The 18,201-nt window shown below is 34.5% G+C and overlaps 1 protein-coding gene across 4 annotated transcripts in view; it reads left to right on the top strand.

The window, feature by feature from the left end:
* LOC136032962 (synapsin-like) overlaps window positions 1-15,001 on the top strand; it is a 194,034-nt gene extending 179,033 nt beyond the window's left edge. For 3 of the 4 annotated variants that reach the window (XM_065713454.1, XM_065713455.1, XM_065713452.1), the window contains 2 exons: window positions 2,036-2,219; window positions 9,734-15,001. In XM_065713454.1, coding sequence (XP_065569526.1) covers window positions 2,036-2,187 — 152 coding nt within the window. In that variant the 3' untranslated portion in view covers window positions 2,188-2,219; window positions 9,734-15,001. The remainder of the gene's footprint in view (window positions 1-2,035; window positions 2,220-9,733) is intronic. The other variant, XM_065713453.1, reaches the window with a different exon arrangement.
* Window positions 15,002-18,201: the final 3,200 nt, after the last annotated feature.

Below are 18,201 nucleotides of genomic sequence, written 5' to 3'. Positions count from 1 at the left end.
AAATCATTGCTCAGATACCATGAATATTTTTGTAGTTTACATAATCACTTTAGCGGTCCTGAACTGAGAACTAAAATTTAAAAAATGACTTTTTTTCTACGGAAATAAAGCACAACGCTATAGAGATAAGCACTTTAGGAGTCGAGCCAAAAAAAGTTTGGTTCCAGGAGGCAAGCAGATGTTAATAACATTTGCTACTTCAGAGCTATAGAAAAAGGCAGTTTAAAATAAATATTTGTTTTTGAAATTACTTTTGTTAACTATGAAAGGTTTTTAAATACATCAAATTCCTTTCAAATGAGCCATTAAACAGCTCTCTATGATTTTCCAGTGCCGAGCTAGCTAAGGCGAAAAAAAAAAAAAACAGAGAAAAAATATGCAGTCGGTGCAGAATATATTGGTTGCAACCACTTTTCTTGATTTTCAAACCAATATATTTCCCTTGTTACTCAAGCCAAGGGACATTTAGTTTCCTATATAGGGATATTGAACAAGGTGGTGCTCATAGTGTACTTCTTTTTTTTTTTTATCTTACTCTTGTTTCAGGAGTTATAAGCTATTTTTTTTTATTATGGGATGTAATGGTCTCCTACTATGTTGCTAGCTACCGCTGCAACCCGGATGGTAGCAAGCATTTCATTTGGTTCAAATAAACTTTAAAACACCATCTAAATATCATTCATGTGCTCAAAAGTTACATTTAGTTGTCAGTTACGTAATTCTGATCCTCAGGCTATATTTCAAGGGTCCATCCCCACCTGCCGTAGAGATTATTCTGTCATGTGCGAGAAGTGTAGGTGATTATATTTACTGTAACTGTAAAGGGGAAAAGGAGGGTAAAAAAAGTACAGTATTTTTTACGTAGCCGAAATGTTTTCTTCTAATCCTGTACGCTGTTTGCATACTTACAGATACGTGTAGAATCATTGATTTTATTCTGACATCCTAGAAAGGTTTTGCTATTTGTATGTCCAACTTGAGGTCAGCTTGGAATCTCTTATGTTTATTCTGGGCACCATGCAACTATTGCTGATCTTACTCAAAGACCATTTTTCTAAACAAAGAATATGAGGACCAGTGGTGAGAATGAAATATATGGAGACTTGTAGGGGTCAGGATTTTGTCCAATAAAATTGTTCAGGTCGGCTCTCGGTTGCAAGGATTCAGTCAAAAAGCAAAGAGTGTTAAGAATTTTTCCCAGAAATAAAAAACTTCTATTGGTGGCCAAATATTGGCCAAATAAATATCAAATCTTTTTTTTACCTTCTTTCATTGTGCTGCCTTTTTTTCTGAAAACAACCAAACTTAGTCCTATCTAATTTTAATTTTTGAGGCTTACCCCTATGAGGGTTCTCTCTAAAATTGGGCCTTCGATATGCGGTTGGTACTGCTTCGGATCTGAACATGGGATAGCAGCTATCCCAATTTTATATGCCATTGGATACAATATTGTATCCCAGGATTTTGGCTCTGGGAGGGGGGGGGGAATAAGGCGACCCCCCCCCCCCGAACACAAATCCTTTATACGCTCTTATGCCCAATTCGGATAGCTGCTTTAGATTTAAGATTGGGATAGCTGCTTGCTAGTCCCACCGCCCTTTTAAAACAAAGAGATAAAGTAGATGGCATTATATTATCTCCCATTATATAAAGGAGAGAAGCTGTTGACAGTTTCTAGTAAAAGAAGATTTTAACCCTAAGACTCAATTCTTTTTATTTAGGGGGGGGGGTTGAAGGTAATGTATCAACGAATGTTTGTCTACTCTCTTCTATATTTATTATTGACTTATGTTTTTCTAGCGTGAATCTATTGATTATCTCATTGTTAACCTGTTGTTAGATGCTTTTTGGGTGATTTTAGATCCCGAAATTAACAAAATGTGTCCCGACTCTAGCTTTACATATCTGTAATTATAAAAGTGCCACATATCTTATGTTTAGGCACACTTGTAGATTTATATACATCGAATTTGAGTAGTTATATTGAGATGAAAACAATTTGTTATGACCTTGTTGCTGACTAAAAATTTTGCAGCTGGTCCAACTCGTCGAGCGGAGGATGGAACTGGAAAGGTCTTTGGTCGTCAAGGTAGCCAGGCTAGTTTAAACCAATTAGAGCAAGATGATGGTGAAGACACGATGAAAAATCTTCGGAAAACATTCGCTGGTATTTTTGGTGACATTTAGATGTGTTTTCTAACCATGAAACCTGTAGAGTAGTAAGTACCTTAAACAATTGAATCATGGGCATACTGGAAATAATTATTTAGGAGATATTTACTTCGGAAAAATGGACAGAAATGAGTTAGAAGTAAATATCTTTCCCACATCAAGCTTAATTTAGGAGCTTCAAAAAACATTTCCAAGCAGCTTTTAGAGGGTTTTTCGTGAAAATTATTATTCGGATGGTGAAATACAGATAGAAAGATATAAATGAAAAAAGGGAAGACTACTTATGATAATTGTGGCAAAAAGTCGTTAGAAAGGTTTAAGTGAAACAGAAGATTAACTGTGAAGATTGGGCTAAATATTCGATTAAATTTGGTTTTACGCTAGGAAATCTCTTCCAAATATAGAGATTAATATTCAGGTTCCTGAGAATTATTTTTTTACTTTGTGAAATGAACTGGGATTAAATGATTAGATAAAGCTTAATATGAAAAAAGATAATATTAAAAACGAATCAAATAGCTCTATTGTAAAATTGTAAAAGTTTTTTACGAAAAAATGAACATTTAGTAATTTCGTAACATTAAGGGATAATAGATGTTTTTTCATGAAAATAGTAATTGTTAATAAATCTGACTTTCAATCAGATATTTCTACATAAATTGAAATACCACAGGGTTGAATAGCTTCCGCCTTTTCACACTTTTTCGACTTTGGCGAGTCACTCACACTGACTAACCTTGGGCATAACCAGGGATCGTAAAGTACTTCGCTTTGAGACCTAGCCCTCCTCCTTGTCCTTGGTTCTATCTGAAACTCAAGTCATTTTCATTTTAATGAAGATATCAGTATCTATTAACACGTTTAAAGGACTTTAATTTATTGCTATCAGACGTATTTATTGGAAAATTACCCCCCCCCCCCCTCTCGCAAAATTTCTTGGTATCATCCTTTTGGTTAATCCATTTTTTTTCAATTTTACAGTAGATTTAAGACGAATTGGTTTGCTGTTAAATTTCAACTGGTTATGGCTTTCATCGTTGAATTTTTTGGTATTTATTCGACTTGCTACCAAATTTTCATCATAATGCATCCATACTTAAATTTCATACCTGCTCTTGATGACAAACTATCCATCGCAGACATTCATTTTCATGTTTACCTGGCTTTATTTAACTTTGCTATGCTGTGTACCTATATCAATCCTTGATGCCTATGTCGGATTCTCTTTGACTTAGGTCATATTTTCCTCATAAAGTTCATACATGTAATTACTAACTTATGATAGAGTTATGTCGGTAGTAAACTAAAATTAAACAAACAAATTTAAGCCATTTAGCTTGCTTTAATTGAGCTTGATAGAAACTCGGGAAAATTGAAATGCCTGCTGAGAATTTGGTACACCACCCTCCTGGTAACAGTATATTCTTTTTCGTTTGGCTTGTTTAGGCTGAATCCTTTTGCTTAAAATTGTCTCGATCTATCCGTAAACTAAACATTTCTTAACCCTATTTTCCCTCGATAAGTAGTGTACTTTAATATGGTGCATTAGTATTAACATCGCCTATTTGTCGGAAATTCTTCTCGGGGCCTTTTTAGTTGTTTAAATATATTCAAGCTATGTTCCGTTTTCACCTTCGAGTCTTGTCTCTAGGCTGGACTGTGTAAGCTCTGAAGCACAGTTAAAATCAAAATTGACCTATAAAAGTGGCTACAAAGAATTGGCGTAGCTTTCACGTTATATTGATGGGATGCTACAATTCAAAGTAGGATTTTTCATACACAGATCTGCTTATAACAACTGCTACTACTAATTACGGCTCACTGCATGACCAAGCTATCAGAGACTAATACAGCTGCACACCCTCCTCTTTTGCTACAATTAATTTAAAGGTAAACCCCCTCCAATGTTGTTCCAATTTTCTTTAAATCCTTTCTCATTACCCTTTTGCACCCAATTTGGACACAAACTACTTTTCATTTGGCCCAAGATACGTAGCCAAAAAGTACAATCCTTAGCAATCCGTCGGCCTCTCTAGAATGTGACCTAGCCATCTCACCCTTTTTTTCAGTATATCCCTAGAATCTTCTCATTGTACTCCATTAATGAGATCTATTCTAGCCTATTACGTTATAACTCATTCAGGGTAGGTTAAAACTGGGAGGGAATCCCAAAGAAACTAAACGGCTCAGCTCGTTACTGCAGTTGTATCAAATACGAATATATGATCGAGCTACGAATGATCTAGATCTATACAAAATATTAGTCAGATGACGTCAGATAGCAATAACAGATGACATATTCCGAGGGGGGGGGGTACGAAACCCACAGAGTTCCTAATTATTCAGGTCCAGTTCTTAAGACATATTTTAAGGAAAGGAGCTTCTCTGATACGAGTTCGAAAAGAAAAATGAAAAAAACTTAAAATAACAAGATTATATTGCAATATGAGAAACTATAGGAAGAATCTTAAAAAGTTACGTCTGGCTAGGGGGTTTAAAAAAAAGACACAAAAAAGGGAACGAATTTGTAAAAATCGTGAGATGTCAGTGGGAGTACATGGATTCGATCAGAATAAGGACAATTATGTATGCTTTAAGACATATTCTTGATACCTTTGGAAGTAATTTCCAACCAATGCCTCCGAAGTTTTTAATTTAAAACTTCCTTATCTTATTTTTTCCTAAGAAATGACTACGACTACTACTACTGACAATTTATCACAGCGCTAGGCCGTTTGAGGCCACAATTGTTGATGTTGTGTATCATAATTATACTTCAAAATTTTCACTTTCAGAATTGAAAATCCCAAAATTTTGGTGTTGCAGTCAAATGCCTGGGATCTTACAAAAAGTTGATGTAATAAACATTCTCTTCAAAAAGTAACTTGAAGATATATATCATTTTTATTTAACACCTTCGCATTTTTTTCAAAACCTTGGGAATGTTAGCAAGTGAATCGTTGGGTGTTACTAAATTTTCAGTGACAACCCTGGTGGGAAGACTGAATTTGAAATCACTAGATTGTGCATGGAGGAGACATTTTGTTCAGGCCTGTTAAAAGGAGGCCTGGGGACCTAGGTTCTCAAATAACATATAACTTTTCCCTATTTTTTCCTATAGATTTTTTTCAATTCTCTCTTTGCATGTAGTTTGACAAATACCTCCCCCCACCCCCAAAAAACCATGTCTGACCAATGACGGTCGCTTTCTAGTACACAAAAAAAAACGACCAAGTCCATGTATAATAAAAAAAAAGGCATTGCGTAGGTCTTACATTATGAGAAACGCTGTTAGGCTTCGGTAAAAATATTCATAATTCAATAAATGTGCACATATCAAAAGCATAATGGAACTTTAAGATTCTAAAAAAAAGATCAATTTATGCATAAAATGGTGTAAAATCAAATGTGAAAATCGCTGATTAAGTAATTATCATAACTTGAGCCATATCAAGAAAAGTGACAGTTATAAACCCCGTGATTAACAAAATCGAACCACATTAATTTTATTCTGTCTCAAACCAGATAAAATCTCGTTTGATCTATTTGTATAATTTTCAGACTAGTATTCAATTTTGTAAGCAAAAGAAAAAAAAAGAAAATAATCAGGCGAAACCTTTTGTCTAAAATTGTGTCCTCAAGAACTACAAAATTGCCTCGAAATGAGGTTTAAATCTTAGATGTGCGAATACTCAGAGGCGCCATTTGGGGGGGGGGGCAAATGCCCAGCCCAGATTTTCCAGGGGGCCCAAGATTCCACCAAAAAGGGTCGTTTGCCGGCCATAATAATAACACTATTTGCCAGTAACCATTGTAAACTTTGAAAGCAGGTTAGATACGTAATCTAATTCTAAAGTTCTGTCAAATGCCCGTTTCATAGATGATAATATTAATATTACAAATTCTGAATATTTGCAGTTTTTCCTCTAAGTTGATAGCCTAAAATAGGTCAGTTCCTGGCCTGTCATTTCTTGATGGAATCGTTCCTTGTTATCTTCCAATCACACTACATAGAAGCAATTACGCGAGCGACGAAATCGCTGTCCCAGCAACTCCATGCCGTCGCCGTCGACTTGATTATTTCTCGATCGCGCACCCTGATTCAGGTCACAAGAAGCAAACTCACCGACCTGCGTTCAGATGCTTCATTTGTATCGCTTTTCAAGAAGGCTAAAGAGTTTGCAACAGAACTCGAAATTGAAGTACCTGCTGTGAATGGACCCGTGACTAGACCCTCCTCTGTTAGTCAGAAAGGACGACCTTGAAGAATTCAAAAGATCACCAAGCATCGGAAACAATTTGTGACAACTTTGACGCTAGGAAAGAGTTTCATCGAATCTGGAAATTGGACTACTACTTTGGCGGATGAAATGAAGCAAGAATACTTCAAAACTTTTGACCGTCTACTAGCAGAATTTGACAGAAGGTTCACAGATAACTTGCCAGTGCTGAGTACGCTCGAAGCCTTGGATCCAAGCTCAACCAAGTTTATGGACACAGAGCTGCTCAAGCTTTTCTCTTCTCTTTAGGGCGAGCTGGATATCGACAGCATTCTTCTCGAATCTCAAGCTGGTATTGCCAAGTGTTTCTTGCTCAATGAGGAGAAAAAGCCGGAAAACTTCCTAGACATTGTCGACCATCTTCAGGCATTACCAGTGGCTTACTCAGAAGTAATTAAAGGACTTCGTATTGCTGCCACACTTCCTGAGACAACAGCGAGTAATGAGCGTTTGTTTTCTAGCCTAGAAATTGTGAAAAACTACCTGCGGTCTTCAACAGGAGATGATCGTCTCAGTCACCTCCTTTTGATATTTGCAGAGAAGGATTTATTAAAAAATTTGGACTACAACCAGCTTGTTGATGATTTTGCAAAGATGAAACCTCGGCGGTTCCCCTTGTTACCTTGAATGTTGTTATCTTTTTTTTTTCTTGTTATGTTTTTCCTTTTTGTAAATGTATTTGATCTGGAAGATTTCTGCTGAAGGGACACTGAGATTTTTGTTACAACCCTCAGCATAACAATGAAGGTTACTCTCACCGACGTATTGTTTACTTAAATAAGAAAGTTTCTCGCTGAGAAATGCCAGCCTGTAGTCTGGTTGAATTTTCCACTTTCAGTTTAATCACTTAACCTCGTTGATTGTATTCTTCGTTGTTATAATTAATCTTAGAGGTCAGTGTGACTGAGTTCCACATTTGGTTACAGTACATTTCCAAGCAACACACGGGTGCTGAAAAATGCATTTTTATTTAGAATATTCGATCAATGTGCTGCCAAAACCCGGATTTTTCTTACGCGACGCAAAGTGAATCAGGGGGGGCCCAGATGGAGTTCATGCCCACCCCATGATTTGGCCCAAATGGCGCCTCTGCGGAATACTGATACACTTAACAAACAAATAGTTGTAGAAAGAGATCGGTTACACTCTAGTTTGAAGGCTAGATTTCAAATCACCAGATCATGCAATGAGGAGAGATCAATTCTCAAGAGGTGCTAAGGCGCTTCAAAACGAGGTTTTAACGTTAAATGTGGAAAAAATCCATATTAAACCCTTTTAAAGTCAGACACTTCAATTAAATTCTTCTTTCTTGTAAACGTCGGCTTATGAGTCTTGCCCTCCTTCCACAGTGGCGTCATTTGGGGGGAGGGGTATATTTGTTACAGAAATATCCTTTTTTATTTTTTGTCCCTCACAAAAAATAAGTTTTTGACAAACGAAAATACGTTTGTCCCTCTCCTAAGTTTTCATGACTTGACGCCACTACCGGTTGCCAAAAAAAAATATATTCGTGTCCTTGTGTCTATTTTTACTTCTGCCTGTTCATGAATTTTGCCTTGGAAATGATAAGGCACAGTATAGTATGGTAGGCTATGGTAAAAAAGGTCCCAAGTACGAATTGGATCAGCGTCCTTAGCTTTACCTGTCACATGCTCTTTATTTCTTGAAGTGAAACGTAATAAGGATAAGTTCAGACACACTATAAAAATGATCTACCAACCTTTAAGAATAGGTAATTTGACTCAGTGCATCAATTCACATAAAACTTAGGAGGGGTGGGAAACATATTTTTGAGATTTAGGGGACGGTAATTTTGTTGCTTTTCCAATGTTTTCAAAGAAAGCACCAAGAAAAAGAATTGCTCAGTGAAGATACCGTAAAAAAGGTATATTTCAAAATCTGGGTTGGGGGTCTAAAACTCTAGGTTGGAAAAAAAATATATGGGAATAAATGCCCCTCTCCCAGTTTTTTTGTGAAGAAAAATTTGAATGGCACAGCAAGTGGTCATTCCCTCTTAATGCGTTAGTAGCTTATTAGTCATATCTTCGAATTATTTTTTTTTTCTGTAAACAAAAAACTAAGGAGTGCATCTAGCGATCTTATGCGTCATAACCTATTAAATTTGTTTACTCACAAGTCTATTTAAGATAATTTGTAATAAAATTCCAATAATTGATTGCATCAGAGATTTTGCACACTTGGAATAAAAAACAGATTGTCGTAACGTGCACAGTCTTGCTAAACTAAGGATTAAGGGGTTGAGATCCTTCGGTGTTATTGATAACGCATAAGGCCTCAAATCGACGTTTCAGTCACTAGGTCTTTTTTACGGGGACAGGTAGCAAGCCTGTCGCCCAAACTTCCGCCAGTGGGAATCGATCCCTGGACCCTGTAGTCTTGTTGCAACTTGCTACAATCTTGCAACGCCCCCTATGTCTTGTAAAGACCAGAACATCAGTTGCTCTTTCCTGGACACAAAATGTATTTGAAACGTTTTTTCTTATATAACTTCAATAAGTACAAAATTGCTGAGATTTTCAGGAATGACCACCAATATAAATTAAACTGTCAATATGCAGTTCATTAGATCTTTTCAGTAATCTTGGCTAATATGATAATCTTCTATTTTTTTTTTTTTTTGATTGTGTTATAATAAAGTAAAACTCGAAGCTTGAAATTAAAATTTTTTTCAGTAAATCGCAAGTGACGTTTGAGTCTTTAAAAGACACAGGGGTTTTAGCCTTACTCCTATTTCTGGTAGTTTCTGTTCCTTCAAAACTCAACTTAATTATTTATATTCATTTCTGTTCGTTTTGAATTTCACTTATTTAGTGATTAATTTAATTTAATTTATTTAGATTAATTTATAAATAAATTTAGTTTATTTAGTGATATTTATGTTCGTCTTACATTTTAATTATTATTTGGCTTTGTTTCTGCTCGTCTTAGGTTTTGTGTAGCTCTTTACTTTTCTTTGAGAATCTTTTTTTTTTGTGTAAAAGGTTTTTTAGTCAATATTGTATTAACAGCTTTTAAATAGAATGAACTCTAGAAACAGTCATTTAATTTCAATTAACATATAGCCTTGGGTTTAAATATTCATCTCCTTTTTTATTTAAACATACTGGTTTCTTTATTTATGGTGTTAGGGCTCTCCAGTGCCCACCATGCATAATTGTTTTGTCATCCTTATTAGGAATGAAAGATGTCAAGTGTGTGTGTTCTTTAATCTATATAATAGCTTGTTTCAGTTGTACCTCCAATACAATTTTCTTTTCCAGGTCTACTGGATTGAAAATACTTCAAGTGTAAATGGGATGTCTGAGAATTTTTCCGACATTTTTCTGATGCGGTTTCCGGGATATATGCTGCGGGGCGGTACTTCGTTGTGAAGAAGTTTATGATATGTCTTTTTAATTTAGTTCCTTATGAAAGTCATTTTCGTAAGAATAATATTAATGAAAACGGAAGAAGAAAATATGTGATAAAACCTAACGTTAAATACATTTGAAAATGTACGAAGGAAAATAACCCTCAGAAAAGGAAAACCGACGATATTTTACCTGTCAGTATTTTCATCGTTAATAGTCGTTGAAATGTGTCACTCAAAGGATAGAAAAATGCTACATAAATAAAAACCCTAAAAAATCTTCTAATAAAAAATTTACACCAGGCAGCACTCTTGGGTAATAAAAAAAATTTAACAAAACATAAAAGTACGAAACAAAGACTGAAAAGATTAATGTCATCAAACTAGAATGGCCCACAGAGTTTGTCCGATCAGCTGTTTTTTTTTAATTTGTCTTTGAAGTTAGTTGCAAAATTTGACTACTTATTTTACCTGATTGATCAATTTTGTTCGGCTATGAAAAAATCACGTCACTAGTGAAGCTACTTTGTGAGCTGCTTGGATAGTAATCAAAACGCTCGGATAGATTGTGACTCTTAAAAAAGTAACCAAAACGCATACAAACAAATTTCTATGCGTTTTGTAAAGTTACCTTTGCCCCTCCCTCGAACAAAAATCCTGGATACGCCTTCGTCATCACAACAATTGCTTTCTATAATCTTTAGCTTCCACTATACAGCTGATAACTTTTCTTTTCCCAACATAACAATCCCAGCAGCCGTAAGAGGCGCTTGAGTCGGCTTTTTAAATTTATCATTGCCAAAAAAGTAGTTTCCAGTCTTCTTTTTTTCTGTGCGTTGAGACGAAGTCCTGCCCCTGTGTGTGTATTACTGTGATTGCTCAATAGTGTGCAATAATGTTAGCATCATTTTAATAAATCTGCCTGATATATCCGACTTTCAAATAACCTAAATATGAAACAGAGGATATAATATAATTTGATATTTATTAACACTAAAAGCCTTTATAGGCCTCCCATAATCAAAAATTTTTACGCTGAAGCTTAATTTAAAGTTTTTTAATATAAATAGCTTGTATTTACGCTTTGTTTTCGGCTTGCTATGTTCTTTCAAGAATAAATTAAAATAGTAAACAATACCAATAACATTGAGTAGAAATAATACAATTAAAATATATGTATACGTTTAATGATAGCTGTTGATGTGTTACTCTCAAAAAGGAATTGTGCTGCATTTACGCGATTCCATATTTGGAGATATTATTTCTAGGATTTTTAGCCTTTGATAATCCAAATAATTTAAGTAAATTGCTGCGACCAGAGATATCAGTGCCCAATATATTTAGGGGGCGGGGGTCAGTGGATTTATCTACTAACTGCTCATTTCTACCTTTTATTAACCAATAATTGCCAGAATTTGTGAGCATAAATGAGCGAAAGCTGTGGTAATCTCTTTATTTTTGTGGTGAAATCTAGAATTAGATTTCAAAAAACAACAACACAAGATCTCTTTTTGAGATCTATGGAGTCGGAGTCCGTTATAAGTTAATATTCAAGGAGTCGAAATCTAATTGTTAGAAATCTAGTCTTTAAGGCTGGAATTGTTATAAACTGGAGCTTTGGAGGTGGCATCAATTAAGATGAATAGACTCTGACTTCAGTATTTTTTTAAAACCTCGTAAATAATTTTTATACACAATTTTCCAGGACTGTTAAGTCAACCTTACGTTTGCCCTATCAATATGACTTGCAGGGAATATCGACCAAACCTTGTTTTTATTTGAACCTACCTTGCTTTTTGATTTAATGTCGTGACGCCTCAGTATAGTCTAAGTAGTAAATTTATTGTTTACCAAATATTGTAATATTGAAACCAGCTATATATCTCCCAAAGTTAGTTTATTTTTCATCTATTAAGGGTTATGAAGTTTCGAAGGATTTGTAGAATGTTCAGGCTGTACTAGAAAAAAAAACAAAAAGAAAAACTTGAAACTAGTCAACTTTGGTACTTATTATACACGGCTCTCTTCGTCAGGGGCAGTACCTCTACTATCTCCAAATTACCTGGGGTTTCGTTGAATGAACGTTGTTTTTTTTTTCGAAATCTCCGCAGAAGTTAACACTCTCAAGTGCATGAACGTTAACACTAATTATAAAAAGATGATTTTCGTTAATATTTTGAGACTTCAGAGAATACAATTTTCGTTTGGGTAAAATTTGGGATTAGTGGAAGTACTGCTCAGGAGAACAATAAGAGTTTACAGCTCATGTATTTTCCATAATTTTTTCATAATTATTTCGTTACACTAGATTCAATTAAATGTTTGTTATGCTTTTATGGAATTAAGTGGTTAAAGTGGTTTTGTCTCTTGTGTAGCTATGATAAAACAAAGAATTTGTCATGAGTGCTCTTAGTGGTAATTTAAAACTTTCATATCGGTTTATATTTTAAATTAGTCAATGTTTTATAATAATAATGTGTAACTCGTTTTTTCGTATACCTTTGGTTACTTTAAGCTCTCTCTTCTTGTGCTTTATTTTGCTGTTGTTGTTGTTCTGCAGTAATGTAATTTTATAAAATATTATAAACTGCCTTAGGACTACTATTATTATGACTTAAGCAAAAATCTTAAAATTTATATATGATTCAAAGTCTTAGGAAAGGTGAAACATGACAGTTTAGATAATAGGTTGATTGATTTATTTAAAAAGGTTACGAAAGGGTGGAAACAAACTCCCATTAAGACTAAATCCAATATTAAACAATTTAAGCTAAATTTCTCAAGAAGATTTATTACTTGAAAGATTAAAAGAAGATTAATTAATCCAAACGATAACAATGTTTATAATATATTACGAGATAATATGAGACTATTTTAATTGACTTGCTAAATAGTTAGGTTTAATCGATCCAAACTTGGCTTTTACTGTATCGGTGGTATTTTATCTTTGAACTGAACTACCAAGGATATCTAAATATTAAAAAAAAAACATTTTTTTGCCCCTCCCTCCCTGTAGATCCATTTTAGATTTTCTTAAACCTCAAAGCTACGATTTACTAATACCAGTGGCGTAATTTTATCAAAATACTCGGGTGGGGGGGCAGGGATGAATCTCCAGCATTTTTATTGGGTGCAAGAGGGGTCCACACTTGAATAGTCAAGGTGCAAACTGGAGTCAAGAGGGGGCAGTTGCCCCCTTTCCCCATAGCAAATTACGCCCCCATCTAAGACTTTTCTTTAGTTTATTTCAAAATCGGGAAGTTTCTGATAGTATCACAGTTTTGTCACAGTGTGTTGCCACATTGAGTCATGAAGATAATTCAATGAAAGTAGTTAGATGATTCTATAATGCTTTTGGTCCGCAAACTAATGGAAATTTCAATCCATCAACAGAGGTGCCATTTGGACCAAATCTTGGGGTGGGCATAAACTCCATCTTGGGCCCCCCGACTCACTTTGTGTCGCGTAATCATCTAGGAAATGGGCATTTGACATAACTCGAGAATTTTATTATGTATCTTACCTACTTTCAAAGTTTACAATAATTAATAGCAAATAGCGTAATTACCCCAAGGGTCGTCAAGTAATTACGCTCTTATGGCCGGCAAAGGGCCCTTTGTGGTGGAAGCTTGGACACCCCTGGAAAATCTGGGTGGGCATTTGCCCACCCCTGCCCCCCCCCCCCCCCATCAAATGGCGCCTCTGTCCATCAAATTTCATGTTCACTTTTCCTTGTTACTTCAAAGGAAAAAGTAATGGAAATTAGGCTTACTAGTCACTTAAACTGTTCACTAAAAAAGTGTATTTGAAAAGGCTCTTATCAAACTCATTTCATGAAAATCAATCCAACAAAAGTATCTGAGCGCAGTTTTCGAATGTAATTTCTTCATCATTATTGGTAGCACCGGGTTTGCCAAAAACGTGTAATATGCCAACAATCCTTTGCTTAGTTTAATCTGTAAGTTTTATTTATCTTTCCAGCCTTTGATGTAATGAATCAACAGGTCGTTTTGATGGGATAGCCTGCTCTCATTGAGACTGTTCATAACAGATATGCAGTATCGAACAGAGCTCTTTTCTTGATTCTTGTAACATTCGAAATTTTCCCCAGTTGAAGACAAAGATAAGCTTTTTGTCTAAGTTGTCAAATTGGATTTGACTCGGACAAGATTCTGAAAATGGCAGAATCCTGTACCAGTATTTCTTTAAAGATAGTATGTTATGACACTCTTTCTCCTTTAAATCATGAGTTCGTTAATCAGTTATAAAAAGTAATAAATTTTCGACCTTGAAAATGTTTGACTTTCTTATAATAGCTTTCATAGATCTGGACAGGCTAGACAGGCAAGGCATTGTAGCTCAATAACGGTTTAACATAATAACAATAAATTATTTGGTATGTACTATATAGTGTACCATGCTTTTAAACTGAAATAAAGTGTTTCTCTGATGATTTGCTTGCGTTTTTGTTACATAAACTCCGCATGTACAATATGGCATTAAATTCAGGGCGAATTTCAAGTCTTTAGAGATCGCTTATTGAAACTGATTCCAACTTATCCAACTTCTTCAAGAATAAGTGAGATAGCACATGTTTTACCTAGGTTATATATAATCAGATATTGTCGATTCGTCAGTCCTCTTGGCTAAGAGACAAATCCCCACGGGAGGAATCTTTAAAGTAGAAACAACATGGGTATAAGAAAAAGGCATTGATATAATGATTTAGACAGTGGTGTCGTTTTTTTTTTTTTGGGGGGGGGGAGCAAGAGAGGTAGTTGCCACCCCCCCAAAAAAAAATAATTTGAAGAAAAAACTATTACATAGCTCATGTCCCTTGACTCTCCGGATGGAGACTCCTCGTGCCCCTCCCCCTCCCAATAAAAACTCTGGAGCTACGCCCCTGGAGGTAGGTTACTTAAGCTCTGAATCGGCTGTAGTCCTTTAGTGTTAAAATTTGTATCCTTCTTTTCCATCAAATAATCTGAAAGTGGGGATTTTGGACTTGTGCTCTTGATTGCATGAACAATGTCATATGCTCGTTCAATAGAAATGTCCAGTGTTCATTGTATTTCAAATAAGTATTATTTTGCTGTTTGTATCTTAATCTTTGTCAATGTTGCTGTTACAGGTTATCTTATTTTGATGCCGCGGTGTTGCAATAAAATTCTAAAATGTATTTTTGTACATTTTTTTTTACTTCGGAATTAGTTTTCATTTGTTCTAATAACCCTTCAGTTTTATACTGACCTCTCAGTGCAAAAGGTATATCTCCCAAACCATATGGTGATAAGATGAATACATAAACCCGAATTTTACTAAAGAGAAAACACATGAGCTAAAATGGTAATGAGATCAAAATAGCTCGGAACTTTTTTTGAGGGAATAGGGGTATGAAAATAAATTCAAACAATTTAAAAAATAACACTTGAAAAGAAGCGAAAATTTGAAAATTTTACGGTAGCTAACCTCTTTTTGTGTGTATTTCTGAAGGCTACAGCACAAGAATTTAACCATATAATTTCAAATGGACTACACCATTTCTTTCAGAAAAAAAATTAATTGAAAAAAAATACCTGGAACTATTGTAGAAGGGAGAGCCATTTTCATATTTTGCCAAAAATACATAGGAAATGATGGTTAAGGAGCCAACTTTGGTAGCTGGTCTGTATGGCCAGGAATTGTCGTGAAAGAAAGGAAAAATTTTCGTATCAACGTTTTTGTTCCTCTAAATTCCATGATGTGCTTGATCCGTAGTATTAGAAGTTGCTTAAGAGCATCTGGACTCCAAAATGTATTCTCATTAGTGTATACAAGTCCCTGGAACTAACGTCTCAAGATCTTGTTTCAAAGTCAGGATAAGGTCTGATAGTATAAAAAATGAAGAATGCTCGAAACTTGGATACTAGAAACTCGAACATTAACGACATAAACAAATGGAGTTGTGACCATGTTGTAATCCTTATTATTTTTCTTATTTTAAATAGGACAAAATTATGCTGCCATCTAATTATGAACATGACAAATTTTACCTCTAGATGTCTTGATAATGTCATTTATCTTTCTTTGTATTCTTTACCCTGAAAAACTCAAATCTCAAAAATTTTCAGTGATGCTTCAAGAATATCACAGACTTAAAAAAACGCGACACGAAGCACTAAAAAGAAAAAAAATTTCATTGATAGTTCAACAGTTGCAATTCTCAACTAGCTTAGGAAGTAAGTTGAGCATGCTTCTTTTCTATGGTAAAATATCTTATTTAATGATAAAATTTCCAATACTATTTCCAATGAAATTTCTAATATAAACGCCTGATTATAAAAATCGCAGACGCCTGTAATTTGAAAAATCATCAACTCCAAAGCACATGGAAAAAGCAGCATTCTCCTTTAAAGCTTTCTTTTTTAGCACTGTGTATCATGGAATTTTGTTATTGAAAGCACACAAGCTTAATGTATAGTAGTTTCCCTACAAAGCTTATTATTTTCTTTCTTTTTTTATCTTGTGTAATTTTACTAGGTTTACTTGGCATAATTTTTGCTTATGAGTATAATTTTAAGCTAAAAGATCTAGCTGTTTAGGGTCTTTCGTGTTTAAAATATGATGATAGTGTACTCTCATAGTGACAGATTTACAAGAATCCCGCACCATTGTTAGAAACTTGAAAACTATCCTCATCCCAGTCTTACTTTTTCTTAAACCAGTAAAATCGAAACAAAATAATTTGAGATACCTTCAGGAATGAAACAGATTTATAAAAGTTCAGTACAGAAGATAAGGGTTTTTTGATAAGTTTTGCATAACTTCTGGCTTGAAAAAAAAATATTAAAAAGAATTAGAGCTGAAAATTGGCGCAAAAATAGCATATATGCCAATTTGCTCCAGTGTATTAATAGAATTGAGTTTGTGTCACAACTTAGGGTTCCACACATAACCAAACAAATATTTGGTAAATTGACCTTAAAACGTAAAAAAAAAATCGGAGTTACTTTTATAGAACATGAAAAAAATCATTAGATTATTAAAACCAAATAAATTTTGGTATTATGACATGTAATCTCGAATATTATTTGTTTCTGTCAAATTTCAATGTGTAGATCACTTGTCTTCAATTCTTCACGCCCATTACTTGAATACCTTGCGTCAGCTTCTTGTTTTTGTACCATTGTACCCTCAAGCTTTCCAACCCACTGCTCCAGTGATGGCGATGGTAAGATTCATGGAGATAATAGTCAAATGGACAGCTCTCCAATCAAAGTTTCTTCTCCGGCAATATCTTGGATCAATAAAAATTCTTCTCAGATAAATGGCCCTTGCACCTTCCCCCCCATTCCTCATAACCCTGTCAAGGTCTTAATTGTATGTCTTAAAGATACGAAGCCCGTAAGGGCCATATTTACAAAAATGTACGATAGATGTTTGCATGGGGAAATCAAGCTCGCATTCAACCCGGGTCTTTGTTCAAAAGAATTTATAAGCCTCCTACGACAAAAAGCCACCTGGCCATGCCCAGAATTTTTTGCAGAGGCTGGACTTTTCAAAAGAATTTGTTAATTATAAAAGTTTAGACAAGTAAAAGGCCAGACACATTCCAGTTTAGTTTCTTTTTTTGTCTTTAAATCTCTTATTCACTGTGATTTCCACTCATTTGATCTTTCATTTCTTCATTTATTGTATTTTTAGCTTAATTTAAGTTTTCATCTCGTTTGCTTAGTTAAATTAATTTTAAATAAACATATATTAAGTAATTTTTTTTTGAAAAATTGTGATCGCAGCATTGGACTTGTTTTTAATAAAATACGGCTTTTTGTAGAAGCTCTAGATTTTTTAAAGAATAGATGAATTTTCTACATTCCTTTTCCGAGAATTATAAAAAATCGATTTGTAGATTAATGCTACCGCTAAAAAGACTATAAAAAGACAAAAACTTTGGGAGTTTGTTGGTATATTTGGACCCTGAGTGTCAACAAGACACTTTGAGGTCTAAAAAGACCAGGTTTAAAAAAATAGACACTTTTGTCTTTTATCTTTTATCAAGAATATTGGTTGTCTTTTATGTACAGATTTTGTGATGTTTCCTTCTTTTCTTATTTGGAAACTTTAATAATTCTCTTACTATATCAAAGGTAATTTATGACAGAATTAGTTTCATGAATACAGATTCACGGACAAAACAGATTCAACAAAACAATACAATTTTGCAGATGTATTTAGAAATGAGAAAACGTATAGCGGCTCAGGAAATGCCGTTTTTTCTGAACTATTACCCGTTATTTTTTTTATAGATTCGTCTTTAGCAAATATAGGTAAGGCTCTAAAAAAATGTCTATCAAAATCACTGTGCAGCTTATACACTTGTATTGTATCAGATTAACGACC

Source organism: Artemia franciscana, chromosome 11, assembly GCF_032884065.1.
Source record: "Artemia franciscana chromosome 11, ASM3288406v1, whole genome shotgun sequence".
NCBI lineage: Eukaryota > Metazoa > Arthropoda > Branchiopoda > Anostraca > Artemiidae > Artemia > Artemia franciscana.
This window is presented reverse-complemented; position numbering and strand designations above follow the sequence as displayed.